Source organism: Triplophysa rosa, linkage group LG25, assembly GCF_024868665.1.
Source record: "Triplophysa rosa linkage group LG25, Trosa_1v2, whole genome shotgun sequence".
In the NCBI taxonomy this organism is placed as follows: domain Eukaryota; kingdom Metazoa; phylum Chordata; class Actinopteri; order Cypriniformes; family Nemacheilidae; genus Triplophysa; species Triplophysa rosa.
This window is the reverse complement of record NC_079914.1, coordinates 383,018-408,532: the sequence shown is the minus strand read 5'-3', so window position 1 is coordinate 408,532 and position 25,515 is coordinate 383,018. Positions and strand designations below refer to the sequence as shown.

The window sequence follows — 25,515 nt, the reverse complement described above, 5'->3', positions numbered from 1 at the left end:
TCAAATAGTGCTTTGGTGGTACGGGGGGGGGGCGGGGCGACCCCCGGGGGTCGTGTGATGCAAGCATAGTTAATTAGTGGACCGATAGTGCTTTGGTGGTAAAGGGGGCGTGTCCGGGGGCGTCGCCCGGCGGCAGAGGGACCAATCCGTGCGAGGCGTTGGGGTCCTGCGACCACCGGCCACGGATAGTGGGGTAGTGGGAGGAATATCGTGTTCGTGGTCTCCCGGGGGAAGCGCCAAAGGCCCACCCCGGGACTGCGCGAATGGAAAAAGCCCCAGTGGCTTTAAGCTAGCCCTGGACGGGCATTGCGCCACACGGTGGCCGAACGCCGAAGCGCAGCTGGGGGGCTCTTCGCTTGGCGCGCCTCCCGCCCGGACCCCCTCGAGCGCAGGGGCGAACTTTCTCCCTCGGTCGGCTTCGGGAGGACTCCCCTTCGGTTGACCACGGCGTCGGACCCCCGAAAAATCTGGGGTCTTCGCCGCGCAGCGTCCCCGAACCCCTTTCCGCGACCCACTTAGCCAGTTGGAGTCGTGGACTGCTCGCAAAAGTTTTGGACTTCTGGGAGGAAGTGGAGTACTGGGAATCCCCCACTACCTGGCCAGTTCAATGTCAATAAAATCACCCTCCGCTCCGGAGTCGATAAGGACCGACACAGTGTGACTCATCCCCCTCCCTCGAACCACAGCCGGGAGCATCGTTCGGCTGCGAGAGGAGAGATGAGTAGGGGTGACGCTTACCCTTTGAGATGTTGAGCCGTCAGAGCGAAACCTGCTCAAGGGACAGGCGGCCAGTAGGTGTCCAGACTCGCCGCAGTAAAGGCATAGGCCGTGGGTAAGGCGGCGACGTCGTTCCTGCTTGGAGAGGCGGGCTTGGCTGACCTGCATCGGTTCCTCCTCGGACGGCGGCCGAGAAGGTGGGTGACCTCTGTGCACGGGCATGCTCTCTGGTTCCTGGCTCCAAGTTCTTCCCCGGCGCCGTTGAGTTCGGAGTCCCAGGCGAAAATCTACCCGTATAGCGAGCTCCATCAGTCCGTCGAGCGTGGGGGGAAGTTCCAGCGAGTAAATTTCATCTTGGATCTCATCTGCGAGTCCATGGAGGAACCGATCCCAGAGTGCCTTGTCGTTCCATCCGCAAGATGATGCCAGGGTGCGGAACTCGATGGCGTACTCCGAGACTGCCCTCCGACCCTGACGTAGCAGCGACAGTGACCGAGCCGCCTCATTCCCTAATGCCGCCAGATCGAACACCTTTCTGAGCTCCTGGGAAAAAGCCTCGAACGTATTACAGCACCCATGCTTGTTATCCCAAACGGCCGTTCCCCACTCCCTGGCGGCGCCAGTTAGGTGCATCACCACGAAGGCCACTTTAGACTGCTCGGTGGCAAAACAGGACGGCTGTAAGGAGAAGGTTAAGGAACACTGGGAGAGAAACGAGCGGCAATAGGTAGGCTCACCGGCGTAGAGTGTAGGCGGCGTGAGGCGAGGCTCTGGTCGGCGCGATGCGGGTGCATCCATCTCGGCCTGCGCTGCGCTGGCCGAGGCAGCTGCCTGGTCGGCGCGGTTCTGGTCGAGGTGTTGGGCGAGGGCGGCGAGTTGCTGGGACATGGCGGCGATGCCTTGTCGAATTTCCGCCATCTCCTGTTGCTGACGACCCAATAGTATTCCCTGACTGGTTACGGCGTGACGGAGGTCCTGATCTTCTGCTGAGTCCATTGTTGGTGGCGATGTTCTGTTAGACCGGATAGTAAGGACTCAGATGCAGGAGTGACGAAAGGCAAAGTTTATTTCAATATCCAAAAAAAACAAAAAATAATCCAGAATGAAACAGCAAAAGTAATCCTGAAGGAAATAGTCCTTCCTGCCGTGCGCCTCGTGTCAAAGTCCACTGGCGTAGAGAGGGAAAGAAAAAATAACCCAGAAAGAAATAACAAAAAGAGACCAAACTAGGAATAGACCTAACAATATATTATATTAATCGATCAATCTGCAACATTTATAATTCAAAGTGAGAACAACAGCCACAAATCAAAAAGTAGTAGGAATAACTTGATTTGATATTTCCCTGCCATTCACTCTGATTAGCATGAGCGCTGTCACTCCTGTGCATGACTGTGTGTTCATCTATCACATCCACAATATGTGACCCTGGATCACAAAACCAGTCTTAAGTAGCACGGGAACATTTTTAGTAAAAGACAAAAATACATTGTGTGGGTCAAAATTATCGATTTTTCTTGTATGCCAAAAATCATTAGGATGTTAAGTAAAGATCATGTTCCATGAAGATATTTAGTAAATTTCCTACCGTAAATATATAAAAACTTTATTTTTGTGAGTGGATGGTCTGCCACAGTGCCCCTGATTAACAACTTCAAAGGCAATTTTCTCAATATTTAGATTTTTTTGCGCTCTCAGATTCCAGAGTTTTAAACGGTTGTATCTCAGCCAGATATTGTCCTATTCTAACAACTCGTATATCTATAGAAAGTTTATTTATTCAGCTTTCAGATTATGTAAAAATCTCAATTTCGAAAAAATTGACCCATAAGACTGGTTTTGTTGTCCAGGGTCACATATGTTTTAAATTAATAATAAAAATACTGAAGCGTCTGAAAAACAACAAAGAGCTTCTAAGTACACTTTTGTTTCATCAGAACTCAGAACAATGAATAGCACAGCCGCACCAGTCAGTAACTCTATCTGCCCGTCATCTTTCCGGGGCTCTACCGTCAGCTCTCTGTAACTAGGTGCAGAAAAATAAAACAGAACATCATGAATTAAACATTTCTGTGCGCTACAGTATCATCATGATCGTGTTCTAAAGTATGCCGTCATTGGAGTGAAGTGCTTTCATTTTCCTGGAGGTAACGTAAACAACTAACGTTAGTTAACGAGGGGTGAACACAGACAAAACTTTTTTACAGTGGATGGTAAAGGGTCTTGTATTGCAACGTCGTACATATCCACCTCAATAGGGAGGCTCAGAGATGACGTATTTTTGTACGCAAAACCCGGAAGCGAGTTAGAATTTTAGGACTTCCGGTTCCATTGCTCCAAAGTCTATGGGTTTTTTGAATGGGCTTCTGTGGTTAACAAAACCTATATAATTTTTCACGTTTTATTCTATGACATGAAACACACCAATTATAATCCGCTTGTGATTTTTTTTAAAAGCCTTATTGTGTCTTAAAAATGGCGGTTGCTAACAAGTTGCTAAAAGCAACTACTTCCTTTGGCAGGGACGTTAGACGACATCGCGCATATAAAGCTCACAAATAATGCAACATGGGCACAAATCTCTTAAAACATATCTGCGGATTCATTCATGGAGTAATTACTTACCAGGGAACACATTTTTAATAAAGTTTGAAAGAGTTGTCAGAGGCATTGATATCGAGCAACCTTAAGTGTAGTCTGTTTATACAATCATGTTAGCTTTTTACTTATGCTGATTGTATTTCGGCTTCAATAGTAACAAATGTTGTGCTAATTTGTAAAGATTTTCTTGATACCTGGACCTTGATACCATAAACCTTTGTTAATCATGGAGCTTGTTTTTTGCGATCTTCCAAAAGTTAGCAGCCTGCCCTATAGACTATATTCAATTCCAACTATTTTTTGTTTGTCTGCTGAATATAACTCTCACAGTTTCCTGCCTAATTTTTGTGAAGGCTAAGAACAGCAAACTTGGTGTTAATTTAGACCACCAAGATCGATTTCAATCATTTAAGCAGGCTTTGAAAAATACTGCCACTGCACAATCAGAAACAAAAACAATACATTTCCGACACAAATACTAAAAACAAACTACCCAAATACTACTTTTATCAGATCAAGCACTAGCTGTGCAGTGTATAGTACTTCATCTACCTGTCGATGAGACTATCTATTATCTGCTGTGAGGGGAGTCAGTGAACACAGACTGTGAGCGGGAAATGGAAAACCTGGAGCGGAATACACAGATTTCTAGCGGAGTGATAACAGAATGCCTTCAGCAGGGAGTTGAGTCCATTCCACTTCACTTATACAGCCTATCACGCAGTTTGCCGTTGCTGTGCTCGTGTGAGGCTTGACAGACGTCTGCCGAAGCTTCTCAAAATTAGCAGAGAACAGAGTAGTTGCACAGACGCGCACTATAGGCGCACAATTGTAAAATGATTTCAGGAACTTCAAGGCCCCTCACATGCCAAGGCCCTATGTACTCAGTCACCCTTTCCCCCCCACTTGCGTCGCCCCTGTTTACACGGCCTTTGTGAGGCTGGTCATTGTCGCCTTCAGGTAGCGTAATGGCTCATATGACAGAGGCTTAACGAATCAGGGAAGCAAACGCAATGATACAGATGACCCAATCAGTAAGCGAATGTGGGCAACCACGCCTGCGTATTCTAAAGTCTCCATTTTTATCCGTTTACACAGAAACGCAACCCCGGGGTTTTTAAACTAAAATGGGGTCTGCAGCATTTCCAGAAGTCTCCGTTTTCGGGGGTCGAAAACTCCGGAGTAGTGTAAACGCCAGGCGTAACCGTAGCAAGAATTATGCGGTTTTAAAAGAAAACGCCACAGTCTCACGGGAATTCGTGACATTGTCACGAACTGTAATTTATTAATTCGTGTTTACTGACATGAATTTCCCCCTTTTTTCGTGTCAGTCAGCACTAATTTGAATCTAATGTATTTTAATATGCAATATATCATTCATATGTTTAAATATATATCAATGCAATCTGATGGGAATTCCCACCTATTTTATTCATGTAAATTCCTATTTCCTACGATCTCATTGGTATGTTTTGTAATGATATGACTTTTCCCCTGTGACGTTTGGTTTAGGGGAGCCATTTATAGTTGTTTTGCCACCTTGTGAAACTCGTGCTTTTAGCTAAATTAGCCTTTGCGGCTATGATTTTAGGATTTTGGGTGAGGTAAGGTGTTGGTTAGCCACATCCAACATATTTGTACTCACACAAACTCCACAAGCGCCTTTCTCTCCCGTCAGACACAGCACTCTCCTGGCCACGAGCAATGATAATGTGCCGGTGAGTATTTATCCATGAACACCGACAACACATTTATAATGACTGACGACCAAAACATCTGTCAAACAAAGAGCGCTGTGCACTTGGTAGGATAGGGCTAGTTCAAAGGTAGAAAGGTTGTTTGACTCTGCGGACCGATGGACACATAAAGACATAATATAATAACGTACAGTGCTAACGATTCGTACTGTACACACTAGTACAGGAATTTGGTCACATTTAAATGCATGAAATGTCGTAAACCACAAAAAGCACATGGAGAGATGGCACACTTTGTATAAAGTAATCCCAGATGTATTTTTTTCCATGTTTTTCATTTGGGATTTCCTTACTATTATTTTTTTAATTAGTGAGTATCCGTGTTTATTAAGCTTAGATTTCCCCTGTCACTTTGACGGGGTGAAAGGTTGTGTGCTTTCAGGAGGAAGAAATATAAGGGATGCAGTAAATGGCGCATAGTTGGGGCCCCCATACATGGATTTGCCTAGGGCCCCCAAATCACTAAATCCGCCCCTGTGTATAGTATGTTGTTATGACAACCCCTGCCACCTGCATGTTACAGCAAAAATCAAGATTTATCGGAAATATATATAGAAAAATATATAAATAATTGCTTTCCACAAGCATTTGATCAGGTGTACGTGACATTGTTTTTGGTCTAAAAATCGGAACGCAGATGATTAAAACCTTTAAAAAATTGACTGTGATTCTCTATAGAAGTGTAAAAATTACTCCCAGATGAGATGATTCCAGGTAATAATCCTTTTAATAATAATCCACATACAGGGAAAACCGAGAAACAAAAGCTCTTCAAATGAGTCAACACACTCAACTGGTTACATTTTAGACAAGACAATAAACAAAGGATCAGGCAGAGTACACAGTAAATAGTGTCCGGGGTGATGAGTCTGATGACGGGCAGGTGCGGGGATCATTGACGAGGGACAGGTGAGGGAGCGTGGAGAAATTAAATCCTTGGGGAAAACATGGAGAAAACAGGCTGGGGACAGACAGGATCGTGTCAAGAAGATTGTGGTTGCTAAAGAAATCATTAGTTTCTATAGAAATATATATCTGTGGCTTAATTTTTATGCAAAACAGAGAAAGCTTTATTGTGTATAACAGTTAGATATATTTCATTTTCACTACCTCTTTATGTAGGTAACAGACATAAATATCTGTCAGAAATGAGCTGTCAACAGGTGAACTGTTGTTGATGTCTCTTGGTTCTCTGCATTAGATCTTTAAAAACAAATCATATAATTTCTACAAGACATCAAAGCTTCATTAGGGTTCCTTTGTTAGGGATATTGCAACATCTGCAGTGTTTGTGAATTCCATCTTTTTTTTTCAATCCTGTTGTCTAAGTAAACTTAATTCTACTGTTGTCAGTCTTTGCAGGACGGATGAGAAATATTTATCCCAAAATTCAGCCCAAAGAATATCCTGCCTTTCAAAAGTTCAACCGCACATTTACCTGGAATCTAAAGTCTGATAGTCTCTTGAACTTCTCTTTAAATTTCACTTCGATGGGTTTGACACAGATTCAACAAACAGACAGTTGCCCAGATAAACGCATTCACATCCGTGAAGGACATTGTTGGAAGTTTGTGTCAAAATGGAAACATTAGACAAGTTGATATCCGCAATCCTGGAAGACTGTCTTTGAACGTGTGTGGTGGTCAACTTCTGGACAAAAAAGTTATTATTGTATCTGTGAGAAGCACAATGAATTGTAAGTGATCTTTTTTCATCATCTTCTTATTTTATGCTTTTTTAAGTAGTTGCCGTTTGTAAATTGTTGAATGTTCACTATTTTACAGCACTGGCTAATATCATTGTTAACTTCAATGAGAAGAGTTCTACACTGGACCTTTTTTCACCAAAACATCCCTACGGTTTCCCTTCTAAAACAGAGATGTTGTGGTCTTTCAATGTTCCTCCATCATACTACACCAGTTTGTCTCTTTTAAGTTACACTCTTCCAACATGTCTTAACCCTTATGAGATCCCTGCAATCGTATACACTTGGAGCGAAAAAAGGTCTCTGATAACTGCACTACATGATAGTCAGCCATCAATGGAGCCTGGCAACTTTAATCTCTCGATAAGGAACTGTGAAATATTCCAGCAAAATACGTCCCAGAAATGCCTTATGGTCCACATTCAAATCTCCATCATCAAGCATCAAAAATGTATGTAAAAAGTATTCATTGACTTATTACAACTTGTTTCTCAATTCCAGTATTCAGGCCTCTCTGCTGGAATGTTTTAGATGTCTCCCAATATAAAACACCTGACTCAACTCACCAGCTTATTAGTGTATAAATTCGGAAGACAACACGCGAGCCAATCGGTGAGTGACGTCACAGTACCGCAAGAGCGATTCGAGAGTAGAATACTATGGCCCAGTTTCACACACATGGTTTAGTTTAAGCCAGGAATATCCCTTAGTTGAATTAAGATATTTATGTCGCTTTTATAAAAATGCCTCAGAAGAATACATTACTGGGTGGGGGGGCTTGTTGGTTGTGGTTCGGGGTGTTTCATTTGTTGGGACTGTGTGGGTCTGGTCTGGTTGGTCTTGTTTTGTGGTCGATGTCGGACAACAGAGGAATAAAGTTAATTATGCCATTACTACTTTTCCCTGGTTGTTCCTCTGTTGTCTGTTGTTGATCACGGAATGGGACCAGGTTGGACCTGCACGGTTTCGGCGGGTGGGGCTTCCTGGGTCGCGGCTCGTGGGCTCTCCCTGTTCTTCGTGGACGTTGCTCGGTGGCTTTGGTCGGGGTCACTGAGTGCAGCTATGACACGTCAGGGGAGATCTGGCAATCCCGGCTGAGCCTGGTTTCTCCCGGGGTTTTTTTTTCTCCATTATTCATCATTGGAGTTTGGGTTCCTCGCCACAGCAGAGCAGTGCAGTGTTGGCTTGCTCACCGGGAGACTGCATTTATTTATTAGATATTATTTATTATAATGATCTTGCTTGGTCTATAAACACCATGCACTGTGCTGTGTTTTACCTTTCTGTGTTTTTCTTATTTGCTCCTGTAAAGCTGCTTTGGAACAATGCACCTTGTGAAAAGCGCTATATAAATAAAATTGAATTGAATTGAATTGACTTGAATTGAATTGAAATTACTGGTGTGCATCTTGAGACAAAACAATGGCAATGGTATATTTTAAGATATTTCTGGGTAAGTTATATTCAGTTAAGAAATGTCACACATTCATTTTAGTCTGGGACTAGTTTTAAGCCTTGTCTGTGAAACCGGGCCTATATGCTTCAAAGCGTGGCACCGCATAAAGTCAGCCAAGCCTTTTTTTGGAAATTTGATGAGTTGAATCACACTGTAAAAAACCCAACTCAAAAAAAGTTCAAACAACTAATTTTGTTGTGTTGGTTGAGCAAAAGTCCATGAAAAAGTTGTAGTGTATTTCGGGTAAACTATGAGTTTAAACACAGTAACCTACAAATAATTAATGGTGATTACCCATTAATTATTTTATACACTAGAGCTAATAACAGCGACGAACTAAATACACTCGTCCACCGAGTGATCAGCAGATCGTATATCAACTCTAAGAAATATTTCTCCCCTGGCCTGGAAAAACAATATTCTTACTGTAGTACAGTACCACTTCAGAAAACTTAACGAAATCAAGCAGTTTAAGTGACGTTGATATGTGATAAATAAACACAGAAACAATTCGAGCGTGGATACACATGCGGTTTATTTATCTACACTACGGGGGAACTGAAATCAACTAGCTAACACAAACCAAACATTAACCAACAAACATAAATACGTAAAACAGTAGAGAATGAAAGAAATAGATAAAGCAAAGAAAATGGCAGTATTAAATCAACTATTCACATCTGCACGAACCATCGGGGACAAACTCCTTATTTAAAAGGGGAAAAGCTTATACGCAACTGGTTAGCAATAGTTCAGATACTTGCATTGGCTTCTTTGTTTCTCGGGACACGTGCTGACGCGCGTATCAAAGGGTCCTGATGGGTTCAGAGCGAGCCGTGAGTCCGTTGGATTTAGCTGACACAAACTGCCGGAAGAAGCTATCTCTGAGGAGAGACAGGTCTCGAGAGGTTGAAAGAACACGAACGAGCGCGAAGGCACACAAGCGAACGAACACACAAAAGAGCAAGCTTTCCTGCGTGTTCAGATGTTTTAACACAGAGGGCATCACGCCTCTCCAAGGTGGGCGATCCAATGTGATGAGATAGTTTTGGGCACGAAAACATGTTTCTTTGTCCGGCACACTAGCTCATTTGCATTTATGGTCGCCCGGGAGTTTGGAGCAGGAATAGACTTAGAATAGAATAAAATGAGTATGGTATAAAATACATTACTGTGCTATACACCATATTCTAAGACATGAAAAGGTAAACACGTAGATATGAAACATGAAGGGGTTACAATTACATTGACCTGTAGTTTGGACAAGAATGTAAATATACACAGAATACCACTAAGCACATATGCCTTTGAGGTTATAGGTCAGGGGTGTCAAACTCGATTTCATCCCGGGCCACATCAGTATTATGGTTGCTCTCAAAGGGCCAGTTGTAACTGTAAGACTATATAAATGTATCCACTTTTATCACACTGCATAATTACATCTGCATTTAATTACTCCTTTTGGTAATAACTCAATTAATACCTAGTTTTGACAGTAAAAGACCAGTAAAATAAACTTAATAATAAACTTGCTCACATATCTTCAGCATACACTGCTTTAAAAATGTACCTTCTGAAAAACACTTGGTAACTCGGGCGATTTCTTCAGCCACAATAAAGCTGGCTTTCACGGCTGCATCACTTTTTGCAGAAACATTTGCAAACAAATTCTGCCAAAAATGTAAGTTTTTTTCAAGTCTTGTACCATTTGTTGCTTTTCTAGGTGGCTAAGGTTAGCTTACTTTGCTCTGTGTTTGGTTTCGAAGTGCCAACGTAAATTGTACTGTATTCTTGGAGCACAGCCACCCCTGTTGAAAAAAACAGTATATGCTGGGTTAGGTATGTTTTGATGCTGGTTGGACCATCTTAAACCAGCTATGGACCGCACATGACCAGCTAAAGACCAACTAAACCAGCACAAACCAGCATCAAAACATACCAAACAAGCATATGCTGTTTTTTTTAACAGGGATGGCCTCCTGGCAAAGACGACACACCGGTTTGTTTCCATTAAGCACAAACATGTATTTGCTTTCCCATCCCTCTTGAAATAGCCTCCCCTCTGCATCAATTTTTCTTTGTTTGACACGATGTGTCTAATTAATATATATATATATATATATCATATCACTCACTTATTACGCCGCTCGTTGGAATGCTTGATTCTGATTGGCCAGCCGCGACATTTGCAGGTTCGTTATTCCCAGATAACCTCTCAAAACTAATAACACAGGGTAACCCTGACGCAACAAATCATTTTGACAGGTTTTTTTTGACAAATTAAAAATAAATATGTCTTTTAATGACATATATGACATTATATTTACAAATTATTAAACCAAATTGAATGTTCGTGACATTTGAACGTTGTTTCTTACCTTAAAACCGAAAGTAAACAGCTTTTCCTGTTAGGTCTGCATTCAGTAAAAATGAGCTAATAAAATATTACAAATTCACATTTCATGTCAAGTTTTTTTATCATGTGGCAAGTATCCCGCGTAATAAGCGGGATAATGTACAAGCAGCCGGCTGTTATCGCGAAATAAGCCCCTCCAGTGTGAAACAAGAAACAACCTGATCGCAATGGAGGGGCGACACCTACTGGCTAGATGTCGTCATCGCGCAGGTAATAAAGTTGAGTTGCATTTTCAGGTCGTGGACATAAAATGTATAATAACACTACAATAATTTGTAAGCTCTCGCGGGCCACATAAAATGAGGGGGCGGGCCGGATTTGGCCCGCGGGCCTTGTATTTGACACATGTGTTATAGGTGAAGGAAAATAACATAGAGACAAGCATACAATGTGGAGATTCATGTGTATACACTTTAAACCAGTCTTTTGTGGCTAAGGAAAGAGACATTCTTTTGGAAGAATTTGAGGCTCTCAGTCCCTGGGGGCCACATGGCTTTTCTCACTTTGGTGAACAGTCCTGTCCTCCCCCAAGAACCTCCTTTGAAGTCTAGGGGAGAGTATCCGAATCTGTCCTGGTCAGTGATGAAGGTGTTGAGAATAGGACATTTGGCCAGACTTGATGGTGCCTGGTCGTAGTCCTGCTGAGAGGTTACTGTGTTTTACGATCACAGATGGTAAACTTTGATCCGACCATACCCTACAAAGTTCACAGAACTTCTTTTAATAAGTTCATTCATTCTAACCAAACATTTTCTTCATTAACTTAAAAATATGAGTTGTGTGAAAAATTCTTTGCAAGTTCACTCAAAAAGACCTCTATAAATGTAAAAAATTGAGTTACGTCAATGTACAATGAACAAACAAGAGTTTGAAAGTTCCCAAGATGCACTGCAGCATGTTCAATTCGGTGTTTCTTATTTGTTTTTATTTGAAAGATTAGTGTTTTAGTTCTTGCTGGAATAATTTATGCTTTAATCTTGTTGTTACTGTTTGTTATCTGTTGTGTTTAGAGTTTTTTTAATGAATGATGGTTTTTGATTGTTACCATGGTTGAGGTTTGTGTGTTCAATGTTGAGGTGTAAGTGCAGACCCAATGAAACTCAAACTGTTCAAGCAGTTGTTTGATCAAAGTTTACTCAAATTGTAGTAAAAGACAAAAATATTTGTTTATTTTTAAATAACCATTTTATATTCTTTATTTATGTTCAGCCAACAAAAATAATTTGTTATGTTGTTCATTATGTAAACTTGACTATGTTGTGACAACTAATAACTTAACCATAATTTTTTTGTACCTCTCAAGAAAACTAATAATCCTAAATTACCTCAATTAATTATTTTTTGTATCTCCAATTCATTATTTTAAGTCAGTACAACTTCTATTTCAAAAAGTTGTGTGAACAAGAAAAAGCGAGGGGAAATTAGTACTAAGATTTTTTTTGTTGTGAAGTCTTACATTTTTTTAGTGCAGGTTTTTCAGGGAGAGATCTAAAGCATTCTGGGAGGGGTGTGTGTGAGGACTGATTGAGAAACTGACTTGAAACATTGCCTTACACTTTATGTCTGTTAATTCAACATTGTTTTGTTATGTAATTCCACTTTTATACATTTATACATATATTATTTGCTAAAGAAAAAAATACAACTAGATTAGGCATAGGGTATGTTTTTCATAACATTTATATTCTGTGGTGTAAATGGTCAAGATTCACTTGGAGGGTCTCTAGTTGGGGACATATTTCAAATTTTAAAAACAATAGGTGTAGAAAATGCCACTACATTTATATATGAAATGTGCATAATGTTTGCAGACAATTTCATGGATAAAAGAAATCCTCTACATTTTGAGGTAAAACGTCTCGGTTACGTTTGTAACCTCGGTTCCCTGATGGAGGGAACGAGACGTTGTGTCGAACCGACAGATGGGGTTCGTCCCTGAGAACCAATCGTTTCCGACTACTTAGAAAAGGCCAATGAAAATTGGCAAATGAAATTTGCATGCCGGACTCCGCCCCGGACATCCGGGTATAAAAGGGAGACGGTGTGCATCATTCATTCACCTTAGTTCTGAGGAGCCTGAGACCTCTCACGACTGCTGCAGAGGACAGCACGTGTTGTGGCAAGAGGACACAACGTCTCGTTCCCTCCATCAGGGAACCGAGGTTACAAAGGTAACCGAGACGTTCCCTTTCTGTCGGTCTCTCGACGTTGTGTCGAACCGACAGATGGGGTTCCAATGGAAAACGCCATAACACTGTGCCCTGTCACAATCTCAACGAAGCGACGGTGACTGGCCTGGGCGTGTCAGCCGTGAACGCTACCGCGAAATTGTAACCTACCAGTGGGTAGGTAGGAGGTCCCAGAGCTTTCTTGAAAGGTGGGAAGGCCCTTACCTTCGGCCTCACAGGCGGCGGCCTTGTTTCTCTAACAGCGAGAAGCCGCCCGGAACCGTAAGGCACTGGGTAAGCGCTACTTCCTCAAGTGGGGGATGCGCTGCAGAGACCACTTCCTACCGCAGGGAGGAGAAAGTGGAGATACCACATGGTCTCACCGAAGGGGAAGAACTCATGGGAAGAAGTGCGGCTGAAAAGAAAACCGCGAGGTGGAGGTCCACCCGGGGAGGTCATGGGTTACCAAGGTGGGAACCAGCATGAGGATACATCAGACGGATCCGCCCTACTGGGGAGTTGCAACGTCTGGTAGCACTCGGTCCGGTTAGAGCTATGCTGCGAATAACTCAGGTGATACCCGGCCTAAGGGGCAGGGCTGCTCTGCCTAGCCCGCCCCAGGGGGTGCTTGCTTAGTGATGGATGGAGTGCCTGTTCTTCGCCCAGTGGGGAAAGAATGGAGGCAAAATCGGTATACTGACCCACTCGAGAGAGGGGGAAAAGAACCGAATAGGCGTACACCCTACCAGTTGCCGGTCCTACATGTGGCCATGCAGGACGCGGGCTGACACCGGCTCTACGCGGAGGTTTGGAAAACCTCACGAAGGTGTTGGGTGTAGCCCAACCTGCAGCTCTGCAAATGTCTGCGAGAGAGGCCCCCCGTGCCAAGGCCCAAGAGGAGGCAACACCCCGGGTGGAGTGGGCCCTCACTCCTAGGGGGCACGGGCGATTTAGGGATTGGTAAGCTGCCTTGACAGCGTCCACAATCCAGTGGGCCAACCTCTGCTTGGAGACAGCTCTCCCCTGTTGCTGACCTCCGAAACAGACAAAGAGCTGATCCGAGCTCCTGAAACTCTGTGTGCGGTCTAAGTAGAGGCGCAGCGCGCGTACTGGACACAACACGGACGGGGTTGGGTCTTCCTCCCCAGTGGGGAGCGCCTGTAAGTTCACCACCTGGTCCCGAAAGGGAGCGTGGGAACCTTGGGCACGTAGCTGGGCCGAGGTCTCAGGATAACGTGAGAATCCCTGGGTCTGAATTCTAGGCAGTCAGGGGACACGGAGAAAGCCTGTAGATCCCCTACCCTCTTGATGGAGGCGAGCGCCAAAAGGAGAACCGTCTTCATCGTAAGATGAGGAAGAGAGGCATCCCCTAGGGGCTCGAAGGGGGGCCTGGTGAGACCTGACAGGGCTACATCCAGGTCCCAAGAGGGTATGGAGTGTGGACGAGGCGGGTTATGCCTCCTCGCACCCCTTAGGAATCTAATGACCAGGTCGTGCTGCCCTAGAGACTTTCCAGCAACTGAGTTGTGATGAGCAGCAATGGCGGCTACATACACTTTCAGTGTGGAGGGGGAGAGGTTAGTCTCAAGTCTCTCTTGTAGGAAGGACAGCACTGACCTGATCGCACAACTCTGTGGGTCTTCTCCTCGAGAAGCACATCAGGTCGAGAAGAGGCTCCACTTGTAGGCGTACAGTCGCCTAGTGGCAGGTGCCCTAGCCTGAGAAATGGTAGCTACCACCGCCGGGGGCAGACCACTCAGGATCTCCTCGTCCCTTCCAGGGGCCAGACATGGAGGTTCCAGAGGTCTGGCCTGGGATGCCATAACGTGCCCTTCCCCTGGGAAAGCAGGTCCTTCGTCAGGGGAATCGGCCAGGGGGGAGCTGTCGTCAAGAGCTTTAGCTCCGAGAACCAAGTCCGGTTGGGCCAGTGTGGCGCAACGAGTAACACTTGATGCTCCTCTTCCCTGACCTTGCACAGGGTCTGTGCAATGAGGCTTACTGGGGGGAAGGCGTACTTCCACTTGTCCCACGGCCAGCTGTGCGCTAGGGCATCCGTGCCGAGGGGTCCCTCGGTCAGAGAGTACCAAAGCGGGCAATGGGTGGTTTCGAGGGAGGCAAACAGGTCCACCTGGGCCTGCCCGAACTGCACCCAAATGAGCTGGACTGCGCGGGGGTGGAGTCGCCACTCTCCGCGAGGTGTCGACTGACGAGAGAGTGCATCGGCTGTCTGGTTCAGGTCGCCTGGGATATACATGGCACGCAGGGAGCGGGTCACCTGCTGACTCCACCGGAGGAGGCGTCGGGCAAGTCATGTTAACTGCAGTGAGCGAACGCCACCCTGACGATTGATATACGCTACTGCAGTAGTGCTGTCCGACCGGACCAGCACGTGCTTGCCCTGCATGAGAGGTTGCAGCCTCTTCAGTGCAAGTAGCACAGCCCACAACTCTAGGCAATTGATATGCCAGCGCAGGCGTTGGCCCGTCCAAAGCCCTGACACTGCGTGCCCGTTGCACACTGCACCCCAACCCTGCAGGGAGGCGTCTGTTGTCACCACGACATGCCTCGTAACCTGCCCTAGGGGTACCCCTACCCGAAGGAAGGCCATGAAAGACCACAGGGTTAGGGTGCGTCGGCAGCGAGGCGTAATCACCATCTGCCTGCTGCCGGTGTGCCACGCTCCGAAAGGAACTCGACTCAGGAGCCAGTGTTGAAGCGGCCTCATGTGCATCAACCCGAGGGGTATCACCGCCGCCGAGGATGCCATGTGTCCCAGGAGCCTCTGAAATAGTTTCAGGGGAACCGCCGACTGCTTGAAATGATCCAGGCAGTTCAACACTGACTGGTCGTGTACTGCGGACAGTCGCGCTGTCATGGTGACAGAGTTGAGTTCCATACCAAGATAGAGGATGCTCTGCACAGGGGAGAGCATGCTCTTCTCTCGGTTGACCTGTAGTCCCAATCGATCTAGGTGCCGGAGCACTAGGTCCCTGTGTGCACACAACAGATCTCGCGAGTGAGCCAAGATAAGCCAGTCGTCGAGATAGTTGAGTACCCGCACACCTCTCTCCCTGAGGGGAGAGAGGGCGGCCTCCACGATCTTCGTAAAGACTCGTGGAGACAGAGACAGACCGAAGGGGAGGACTCTGTACTGATATGCCCGACCCTCGAAAGCGAACCGTAGGAACGGGCGATGATGAGGGAGAATCGAGACATGAAAGTAAGCGTCCTTCAGGTCGATTGCCATGAACCAATCCTGACATCTGACGGATGCCAGGATGCGCTTCTGTGTGAGCATTCTGATCGGCAGCTTATGCAGGTGTCTGTTCAGGGTACGCAGATCTAGGATGGGGTGCACCCCCCCTGCCTTTTTTGGGGACGATGAAGTAAGGGCTGTAAAACCCCTTGGACATCTCGGCTAAGGGGATGGACTCGACCTCGCTCCGTAGTACGGGAGCATCCCGGCCTCTGACCGAGGTGACGAGGATGTCCCGAAACTTGGGCGGGTTTCTGGCGAACTGGATCGCGTAGCCGAGACGGATTGTCCTTCTCAGCCACCGTGACGGTGTGGGAAGCTCAAGCCAAGCTCCCAGGGACTGTGACAGGGGGACTAAGGGAACGATCTGCTTCATCGACCCCCCAGGGGGTGGTTCGATGGCTGGCAGTGCGGGTGTCTCGCCAAGGAGCCCCCGGAAAGAAGACTGGCTCTGCTGGTTTACCTGCCTGGCGATGCAGGTCCCCGCACCATCGATTTGAGAGTGCTGAGGGCTGCAAAATACATTCGATGTTGTGCCTCGCCAAGACACAATGTCGAGTGGCCAAACACCGTCTGACAGAGGGTGAGAGCGGCTGTGAAGAACACCCAGGGAGATAGGAAACTCTTTTTGTGAAAAAGTGGGCGCTAGGCCCCCGATGTAGGAACCGGGCAGGAACCATCCCGGATCGACCGTCCAGCGATGTCATGGCTGGATACGGGCCCGATGGTATTAACCTCCCTGGGGTCTTCCCGTCAGGAACGCTTCTTCCTCAAAGGTTGTTGACGGGGTGGTGGTCTCCCCTTCGACGCCCTCTTCCGGGGTGCCGCCTGGGTAGGGAGCGCTGGAACCGGAGCTGGCTTCGAAGGGGGCCGGGGCTGCTGGGAAGCAGAGGCCGCACGGGAACTCGAAGGCCTACGGGCGGCCGAGTCTCGGCGGGGAAGAATATGGCTAATCACCTCCGTCTGCTTCTTCACCGTCGAGAACTGCTGAGCGAAGTCCTCGACAGTGTCACCAAACAGCCCAACCTGCGCAATGGGCACGTCGAGAAAGCGGACTTTCTCGGCGTCGCTCATCTGCGCAAGGTTGAGCCAGAGATGCCTCTCCTGGACCACCATGGTGGACATCGCCCGACCCAGGGCCCGCGCGGTCACCCTTAGAGCGAGGTCGGTGGCTGTGCGGAGTTCCTGCATTAACCCTGGGTTGGTCTTACCCTCGTGGATCTCTTTCAACGCCTTGGCCTGATGGACCTGCAGGATGGCCATGGCTTGGAGAGAGGAGGCAGCTTGGCCCGCGGCAGTGTAGGCCTTCGACACCAGCGATGCCGAATTCCTACACGCCTTGGACGGGAGTTTCGGTCGAACTCTCCAGGTGGACGCCGCCTGCGGGCACAGGTGCACCGCGACTGCACGTTCCACCTGGGGCACGTCGACGTAACCCCTAGCCGCCCCACCATCGAGGGAAGAGAGAGCGACGGAACCGGTTTGACGTGTACGCGCCGAAAAGGGGGCGTTCCACGTCTTCGCCAGTTCCTCATGCACCTCCGGGAAAAATGGAACCGGGGTTGGGCGCGGCTTCGAGTCGCGCTCAGAGCCCAAGAACCACGTATCCAACCGTGAGCGCACCGGAGTACACTCTAACCCAATGCACACGGCGGCCCGGGAAAGCATGGCCGACATCTCGACATCCGCCTCCTCCTGAGCTCGTCCCCCCCTAGGGGGGAGCTGCAGAGAGTCGTCGGGATCGGATGCCAGCAATTCGCTCTCCGATGCTGCGATGGACATCTCATCCTCATCACGCATCGTGTCCGACTGCGTGAAGGAGGACGCTGACGGTCTGGCACCGCCAGCTAGGGAACAATGAGGCGAGCGAGACGGGGTGCGAGCGATCCGTGAGCACTTGGCTGACGGATTAGCGCTCGCAGAAATCCCCATATCACCCTTGCCGCTCGCCTTGGCGAACGGAATGGCCTTAGCCATCCTTGTCACAGCCCGGGAAGCATGCGAGGTGGTGGCTGATTCTCGGGAGAAAACAGCCACCCGTGACCGCAACGTCTCTATGACCATCTGCCCGCAGTGCGGGCAAGATGAGTCCACGAAGGCTGTCTCAGCGTGTTGGACCCCCAAACACCTGACACAGACATCGTGCTTATCCACATCCTTGATGAGGACACCACACCCAAGAGAACAGCGGGACATGCCACGCTGGAGAAATTAGCTCTTTTAGAATGCAGACGGTGAGTCACCGTCTGCAGGCTAGAACACCTCTGGAACCGCCGAGACGCCCAGTGGAAGTCGCTGCAGGAAGGGACAGTCCGCTGCACCACATCGTAGAACCGGCAATGTGAAGCTTTTGCTAAGCAGCAAGAGAAGATCTTCATAACCGAAGGCTCCGAAGAACAAAAGGTGAATGAATGAGGCACGCCGTCTCCCTTTTATACCCGGATGTCCGGGGCGGAGTCCGGCATGCAAATTTCATTTGCCAATTTTCATTGGCCTTTTCTAAGTAGTCGGAAACGATTGGTTCTCAGGGACGAACCCCATCTGTCGGTTCGACACAACGTCGAGAGACCGACAGAAAGGGAACTCTGGTTATACTACTTGAAAGTGTCTTCACATTTTGATAGCAACCAATAATTCAAGAGGTGTAAATAAACTTACAGGGAACCTCCACCCCAAAATGAATTCTGCCATGAATTACTCACCCTGAAGTCGTACGATAACCCTAGGACCTCCGGTCATCTTCGGAACACAAAATAAAATTGTTTTGATGAGGTCCGGGAGCTTTCTGACTCCTCCCATATACAGCAACAACACCATCATTCAAAGCACAGAAAGTAAATTAAGACATTATTGAAATAGTCCATGTGACACCAGTGGTTCAGCTTTAACTGTATAAAGCGACGAGGATATTTTTGTGCATGAGCAAACAAAAACAACAACTTTATTTAACAATTTCCTAGATACCGTGTCAGTTTCCAACACGTGTCCGGAAGACCACGTGGTGACGCAGGGTGATTAATTCATGGCAGAATTTTCATTTTGGGGTGGAGTATACTTCTAACCTTCTTACTGGATTAAAATGTCCACCTTTATTGAGTCATGATATACACATTTTTAGAATTTATGGTAATCTTGCCTTTCCCATCCAGTGTTTTTTATGCGATATCCCAAAATATGCATACAAATAAGTGGAAGGAAATTTAGGACTAGGATTTATAGACTATTTGGGCTTATTTCCCTGTTTTCTACTGGAGCTTGAATGTATTTCACGGTTGTTAGGATTAGTCACACATTTGCTCCCAGTAGTATTTGATGCATCTCATAACTGAAATATTTGGGAATATGCTAACATTGGTGTAATGTATTTAATGCCTTTGCACTGTTCGATCTGCATCTGCTGCATTCTTTATGGTTGTAGTGCTGATTCAAGTTAAAACTCTGACTAAAAGATATGCAGAGAAATGTATTGTTTTCAAAAGTTCTGGTTGTTAAAGCAAAGCCAATCATTTTACATCACTTGTACATTTTCCAAAACATCTTAAAGCACTTTTAAAAGAATAATGTTTGTATCGATAGCCATCATTTTATTTCATGTCGCTGTTGTAGCAGGGTATTGTAAAGATGATCTTCCACTGAACGAAATGCTGCTGTCACGGATTGGCAGAAGAACCCAAGCGCAGGCAGGCAGTGAAGGTGTACACATATATATTTATTATACAAAAAACAAAAACAGAACAAAAACACCCACAATGGGGGAAAACAGAACTAAGAAATATAAAACAAAAGACTTCCCACGGGGGGGCAAAATGAAAACAAGAACAATAAACTAAACTAAAGGACACGACCAAACGTCTTAAATAATACAAGGCACAAAACTCACAAACCACGAACAGGGCAAGGAACAGGAACACGGGTGAGAGCACGAACATGAACACTAACACAATGCAGTACACCGCAACGTAGACACAACGTAATACACGAGCACAAGACAAAGAAACAAGAGGGTATATATAGGGAAGACAAACGAGGGATAATTACACGGGGCAGGTGTGGGACATTAAACACTCAGGGAAAGATCACAAGGAAACGAGAGGAATGGGGCCAATGACAAGACACTGGAGAGAACGTATATTATTGTCAAACGGACAACAATATGTTTCTCTCCACACATAACNAGAACAAAAGGTGAATGAATGAGGCACGCCGTCTCCCTTTTATACCCGGATGTCCGGGGCGGAGTCCGGCATGCAAATTTCATTTGCCAATTTTCATTGGCCTTTTCTAAGTAGTCGGAAACGATTGGTTCTCAGGGACGAACCCCATCTGTCGGTTCGACACAACGTCGAGAGACCGACAGAAAGGGAACTCTGGTTATACTACTTGAAAGTGTCTTCACATTTTGATAGCAACCAATAATTCAAGAGGTGTAAATAAACTTACAGGGAACCTCCACCCCAAAATGAATTCTGCCATGAATTACTCACCCTGAAGTCGTACGATAACCCTAGGACCTCCGGTCATCTTCGGAACACAAAATAAAATTGTTTTGATGAGGTCCGGGAGCTTTCTGACTCCTCCCATATACAGCAACAACACCATCATTCAAAGCACAGAAAGTAAATTAAGACATTATTGAAATAGTCCATGTGACACCAGTGGTTCAGCTTTAACTGTATAAAGCGACGAGGATATTTTTGTGCATGAGCAAACAAAAACAACAACTTTATTTAACAATTTCCTAGATACCGTGTCAGTTTCCAACACGTGTCCGGAAGACCACGTGGTGACGCAGGGTGATTAATTCATGGCAGAATTTTCATTTTGGGGTGGAGTATACTTCTAACCTTCTTACTGGATTAAAATGTCCACCTTTATTGAGTCATGATATACACATTTTTAGAATTTATGGTAATCTTGCCTTTCCCATCCAGTGTTTTTTATGCGATATCCCAAAATATGCATACAAATAAGTGGAAGGAAATTTAGGACTAGGATTTATAGACTATTTGGGCTTATTTCCCTGTTTTCTACTGGAGCTTGAATGTATTTCACGGTTGTTAGGATTAGTCACACATTTGCTCCCAGTAGTATTTGATGCATCTCATAACTGAAATATTTGGGAATATGCTAACATTGGTGTAATGTATTTAATGCCTTTGCACTGTTCGATCTGCATCTGCTGCATTCTTTATGGTTGTAGTGCTGATTCAAGTTAAAACTCTGACTAAAAGATATGCAGAGAAATGTATTGTTTTCAAAAGTTCTGGTTGTTAAAGCAAAGCCAATCATTTTACATCACTTGTACATTTTCCAAAACATCTTAAAGCACTTTTAAAAGAATAATGTTTGTATCGATAGCCATCATTTTATTTCATGTCGCTGTTGTAGCAGGGTATTGTAAAGATGATCTTCCACTGAACGAAATGCTGCTGTCACGGATTGGCAGAAGAACCCAAGCGCAGGCAGGCAGTGAAGGTGTACACATATATATTTATTATACAAAAAACAAAAACAGAACAAAAACACCCACAATGGGGGAAAACAGAACTAAGAAATATAAAACAAAAGACTTCCCACGGGGGGGCAAAATGAAAACAAGAACAATAAACTAAACTAAAGGACACGACCAAACGTCTTAAATAATACAAGGCACAAAACTCACAAACCACGAACAGGGCAAGGAACAGGAACACGGGTGAGAGCACGAACATGAACACTAACACAATGCAGTACACCGCAACGTAGACACAACGTAATACACGAGCACAAGACAAAGAAACAAGAGGGTATATATAGGGAAGACAAACGAGGGATAATTACACGGGGCAGGTGTGGGACATTAAACACTCAGGGAAAGATCTCAAGGAAACGAGAGGAATGGGGCCAATGACAAGACACTGGAGAGAACGTATATTATTGTCAAACGGACAACAATATGTTTCTCTCCACACATAACCAAAGACTTTGTCATGGCTCTGCTACAGGACCAAGAAAAACATGACTAAGGAAGCAGAGCCATGACAGCTGCAGATATGCGTGAGAAAACATCCAAAGTCAGCCTGTGTGTTGAAATCAGGCTGGCTCACAATGGACACAGTCACCATAACTTCAGGGAGCCATTTTGACCTATACTTCTTTGCCTGCACCATGAAAGACCTGGAGTTGACTGTCATTCAAACCATAGGTACTCACCTGCACAGTATACGTATCACCTCTGACATAGTGTCCTGAATAATATCATGTCCTAACTGTCCTAAAATTACATAATGTAGTAACTAGTTTTATTATATTTTGCTCTTGTGTGCCAGTGTTAGAACGAAAGTCTTTCTCAAATTTTCAGACCCTGAATGTGCACACATTAAATATGTCTGTATTCATACAGTTTCTTCATGTTTTTCCATCAACAGAATGTAAAAGCTGGCAAAAATGTACAAATACCCCATTCCCTCTAAATTTCTCTTGCGATCTAACGTGTATTCATGGAGATTTGAAGACGATGACCTGGCACCTTCATGGTCCAGACAGCAGTTCAGTGGAACTTGTGTCCCCTACGGGTGGTTTGTGCTACTCTTTGCCTGGACAGAAATGCAACAGCAACTTCCTGCTAGATGTGTCCCATGATAACCTTGGCATCACAACCGTTGGTCAGTTCTGTCCAAAGGGACCCATTCAGAACATCAACATCAACAAATCCAAGATTGACTTAACAGTCTCTTGTACAGCCATCGGTGATCACTGCCATACGATTAACCCCATCATAAATTATTTGTTTAGAAAAGAAATATCAGGTAAATGATGTTCACTGCAGTCTTGACTAAAGTTGTTCTCCACAGAAATGTTTACCCTTTTGTTTTAATCACGTTTTTGGTTTTTCCTCCATACAGAGCACTACATATTCACAGTTGAAGCGAAAAGTAATTATGCAGCCTTGCTGGCAACCCAGCATGGCCATCTGGAATGACACCATCCAGTACAGTATCCTGGATTGTTACGCTGGACCCGCAGTTTAAGTGCAAACTGGAGTTCAAAAATATCAGTCGGCCCAAGTGCAAAGAAGTGCGTACAACCATCACCGTCCAGAGCATTCGCTCTCAGATGATGCTGTACAGCACTAAGGAGGATGGTAAGATTAAGGATTTGGAGGTCTCAGAAAGTTTTTCTCTCAACATGACTAACTGCAAGTCTACAACTGGAGACTTCAGAGCAATGATGCAGATAACGGTGCAGAGCAAAAGTGAGAGAATCCTTAACCTCTTTTGTCTTTAGCTAAATTTCTACTGTCTGTTACTGTACTGTCCCAATTTCTTTAGGACCTTAAGTATCACGGGAGTCCTTTTGGCCTTGACTATAACAGCCGTCGTGGTCTGTTTTGTTATCAGGTGAGTTAAAAAACACAAAAGATTAAGATATTTTTAACCAAGTGTAGCTTAGCATCTGATTTTGATCATACCGTATTATCTCTTTGATGTTAAGCAGGAAAAAAAAGAGGAATAGTGCACCCCCAGTGTCCATCTACAATCCTGGCGAGCATGACATTCTTCCAGGCCTCCGTATTCCCATAACACTGGAGGATCGTCACATCTATGACTACATAGACGACAATAAAATATATTCTGATCTACGTAAACAGTGTACAGATTCCAGGATGGATGATAAGGATCTACCACAGAGTGGGCCACCTTTGTCTGAAAGGGCCATAAGAAAAAGTCCCACCACCAACGACCACAACATGATTGACAATGAGCTCTATGGTTAGATTCAAGGATATTCAACTACATCTGGCTCACCAAAGACTTCCATCTAAAACCCTGAGAGAGGAAACAATAAAATCAGACTAAGTGTGAGGGGTTTTTTTTACTGTAAAATGTGTTGTTTCTCACAAAGACATACTTGGTTATTGTATTTTTATGAACAGGCAGCTTGTTTAACTGATGTATATTTTTATGTCCAACACACAGGTTTGCATCACAAGTGACACCTGCTTGCAATCCCACAATATACCAAAAGCTGACTATTTAGAAGACATACACATTTGTGGCATATTTTACATAACCTTTCAAAAACCGCTCCTGAAATATTTGATTATGTTAGTCTCCAAAGGTCAGCTTTATTTTATACACACTTTATACACATTAATACTCATCAGAGCCCAGAATTACTCATAACTATAGGAAATATGTTGTTCCAAAAAACAAATAAAATAATGTTAAAAATGTGTTATTTGCAGCAGACAGACTGCTTGCACGCGAGAAACGCGGCCAGTATTAACGTGTGCTTAAACGCGTGTGTGTGTAAACACATTAAGACAACTTATAATAAAGTCTACAATATTCGTTAATGTGAATGCAGAGGGAATCTGTGAGTACAGTTTTTAAACTGAGGGAATGAGTTACAAAACTGTGGCCATGGATTTGCGGATCTTGTTGGTTTTTTCTCTGACAGGTTACCTGACAGGCTCCGTAGATTGCACTGGTCATTATGGAAATTTAAATATTGCGCCTGTGTTTTTTTAGTGTGCGCCTTGTCAGTAAAATCAGCCACAGAACTTTCCACTCCCATCTGTTTTTTTTGCACTCTTACGCTAATTTGCCCTGTTGTTCGCCCTAAATCTGGCCCAATGCTATAAAAACCCAAAGAAGTTAGCTTACATATATACATAAATACATATTACTTATTGCCTTGCCATCATATTTGTGCAGATAACCCTCGAAAACTAACTTGTAGGCTTTCTCAAGTTTGTTGTAACATTTGATGCAAAAACACATAGGCCTACACCTCAGCGACGGCCATACTTGTGTTTACCCAACCAAAGCCGTTGAATCTCGCCGCTGTGTGGTCACGAGGTTCATGGAGCCCTCAATAGTTCTAAACAAATCCGTGCTGTCAACCTATTTAAATGGATTTTAGCGGGACAGATAAAAGCAACTGTATTTGTGTATAACTGTATAACTATCATACTAGGGTGACCACCACCCAACAAACCAAATGTGGGACAGGTAATCCGTTTGTGTGGGATGATGTGGGACACCATTGAAAAGTAGCGCGAAATTGTGATATAATAACGGGACAATTTTTTAGCTCATAAAAATAATTTGTTGTTTAGTCCATTCCAACTACAACATAATTAAGGCATAGATCAAATGTTATATAACATAAAACCATTTTAATGGCGATTTCAATTTAAGGTTCAATGTCTCAATGTCAATGAGCACAGATCAGACGCGGAGTTATCATGTTGTAAATTAAAAAAACTACACGTTGTACTGAAAACTAAAGGAATAAAGAACAAACAAACAATGAAAAAGAGTTTCTCTTTTAAAATGTATTATTGTTAAATAATGCATTTTGTGATTTGCTAATAATTTTTATTTTAATACGCTAACCACAACCTATAGGGTAAACACAGTTTCAAAAACAACGGGGTTTACGATGTTTTAGT

General features: G+C 44.9%; 1 protein-coding gene across 1 annotated transcript; it reads left to right on the top strand.

The window, feature by feature from the left end:
- Positions 1-6,442: 6,442 nt before the first annotated feature.
- Positions 6,443-24,312, top strand: cdcp1a (CUB domain containing protein 1a). The gene is given in 9 exon segments (XM_057326430.1): positions 6,443-6,621; positions 6,623-6,771; positions 6,860-7,231; positions 7,282-7,358; positions 22,107-22,298; positions 22,459-22,864; positions 22,961-23,011; positions 23,014-23,455; positions 23,553-24,312. Coding segments are annotated over 9 exon segments (2,196 nt in total). The 3' UTR covers positions 23,881-24,312.
- Positions 24,313-25,515: the final 1,203 nt, after the last annotated feature.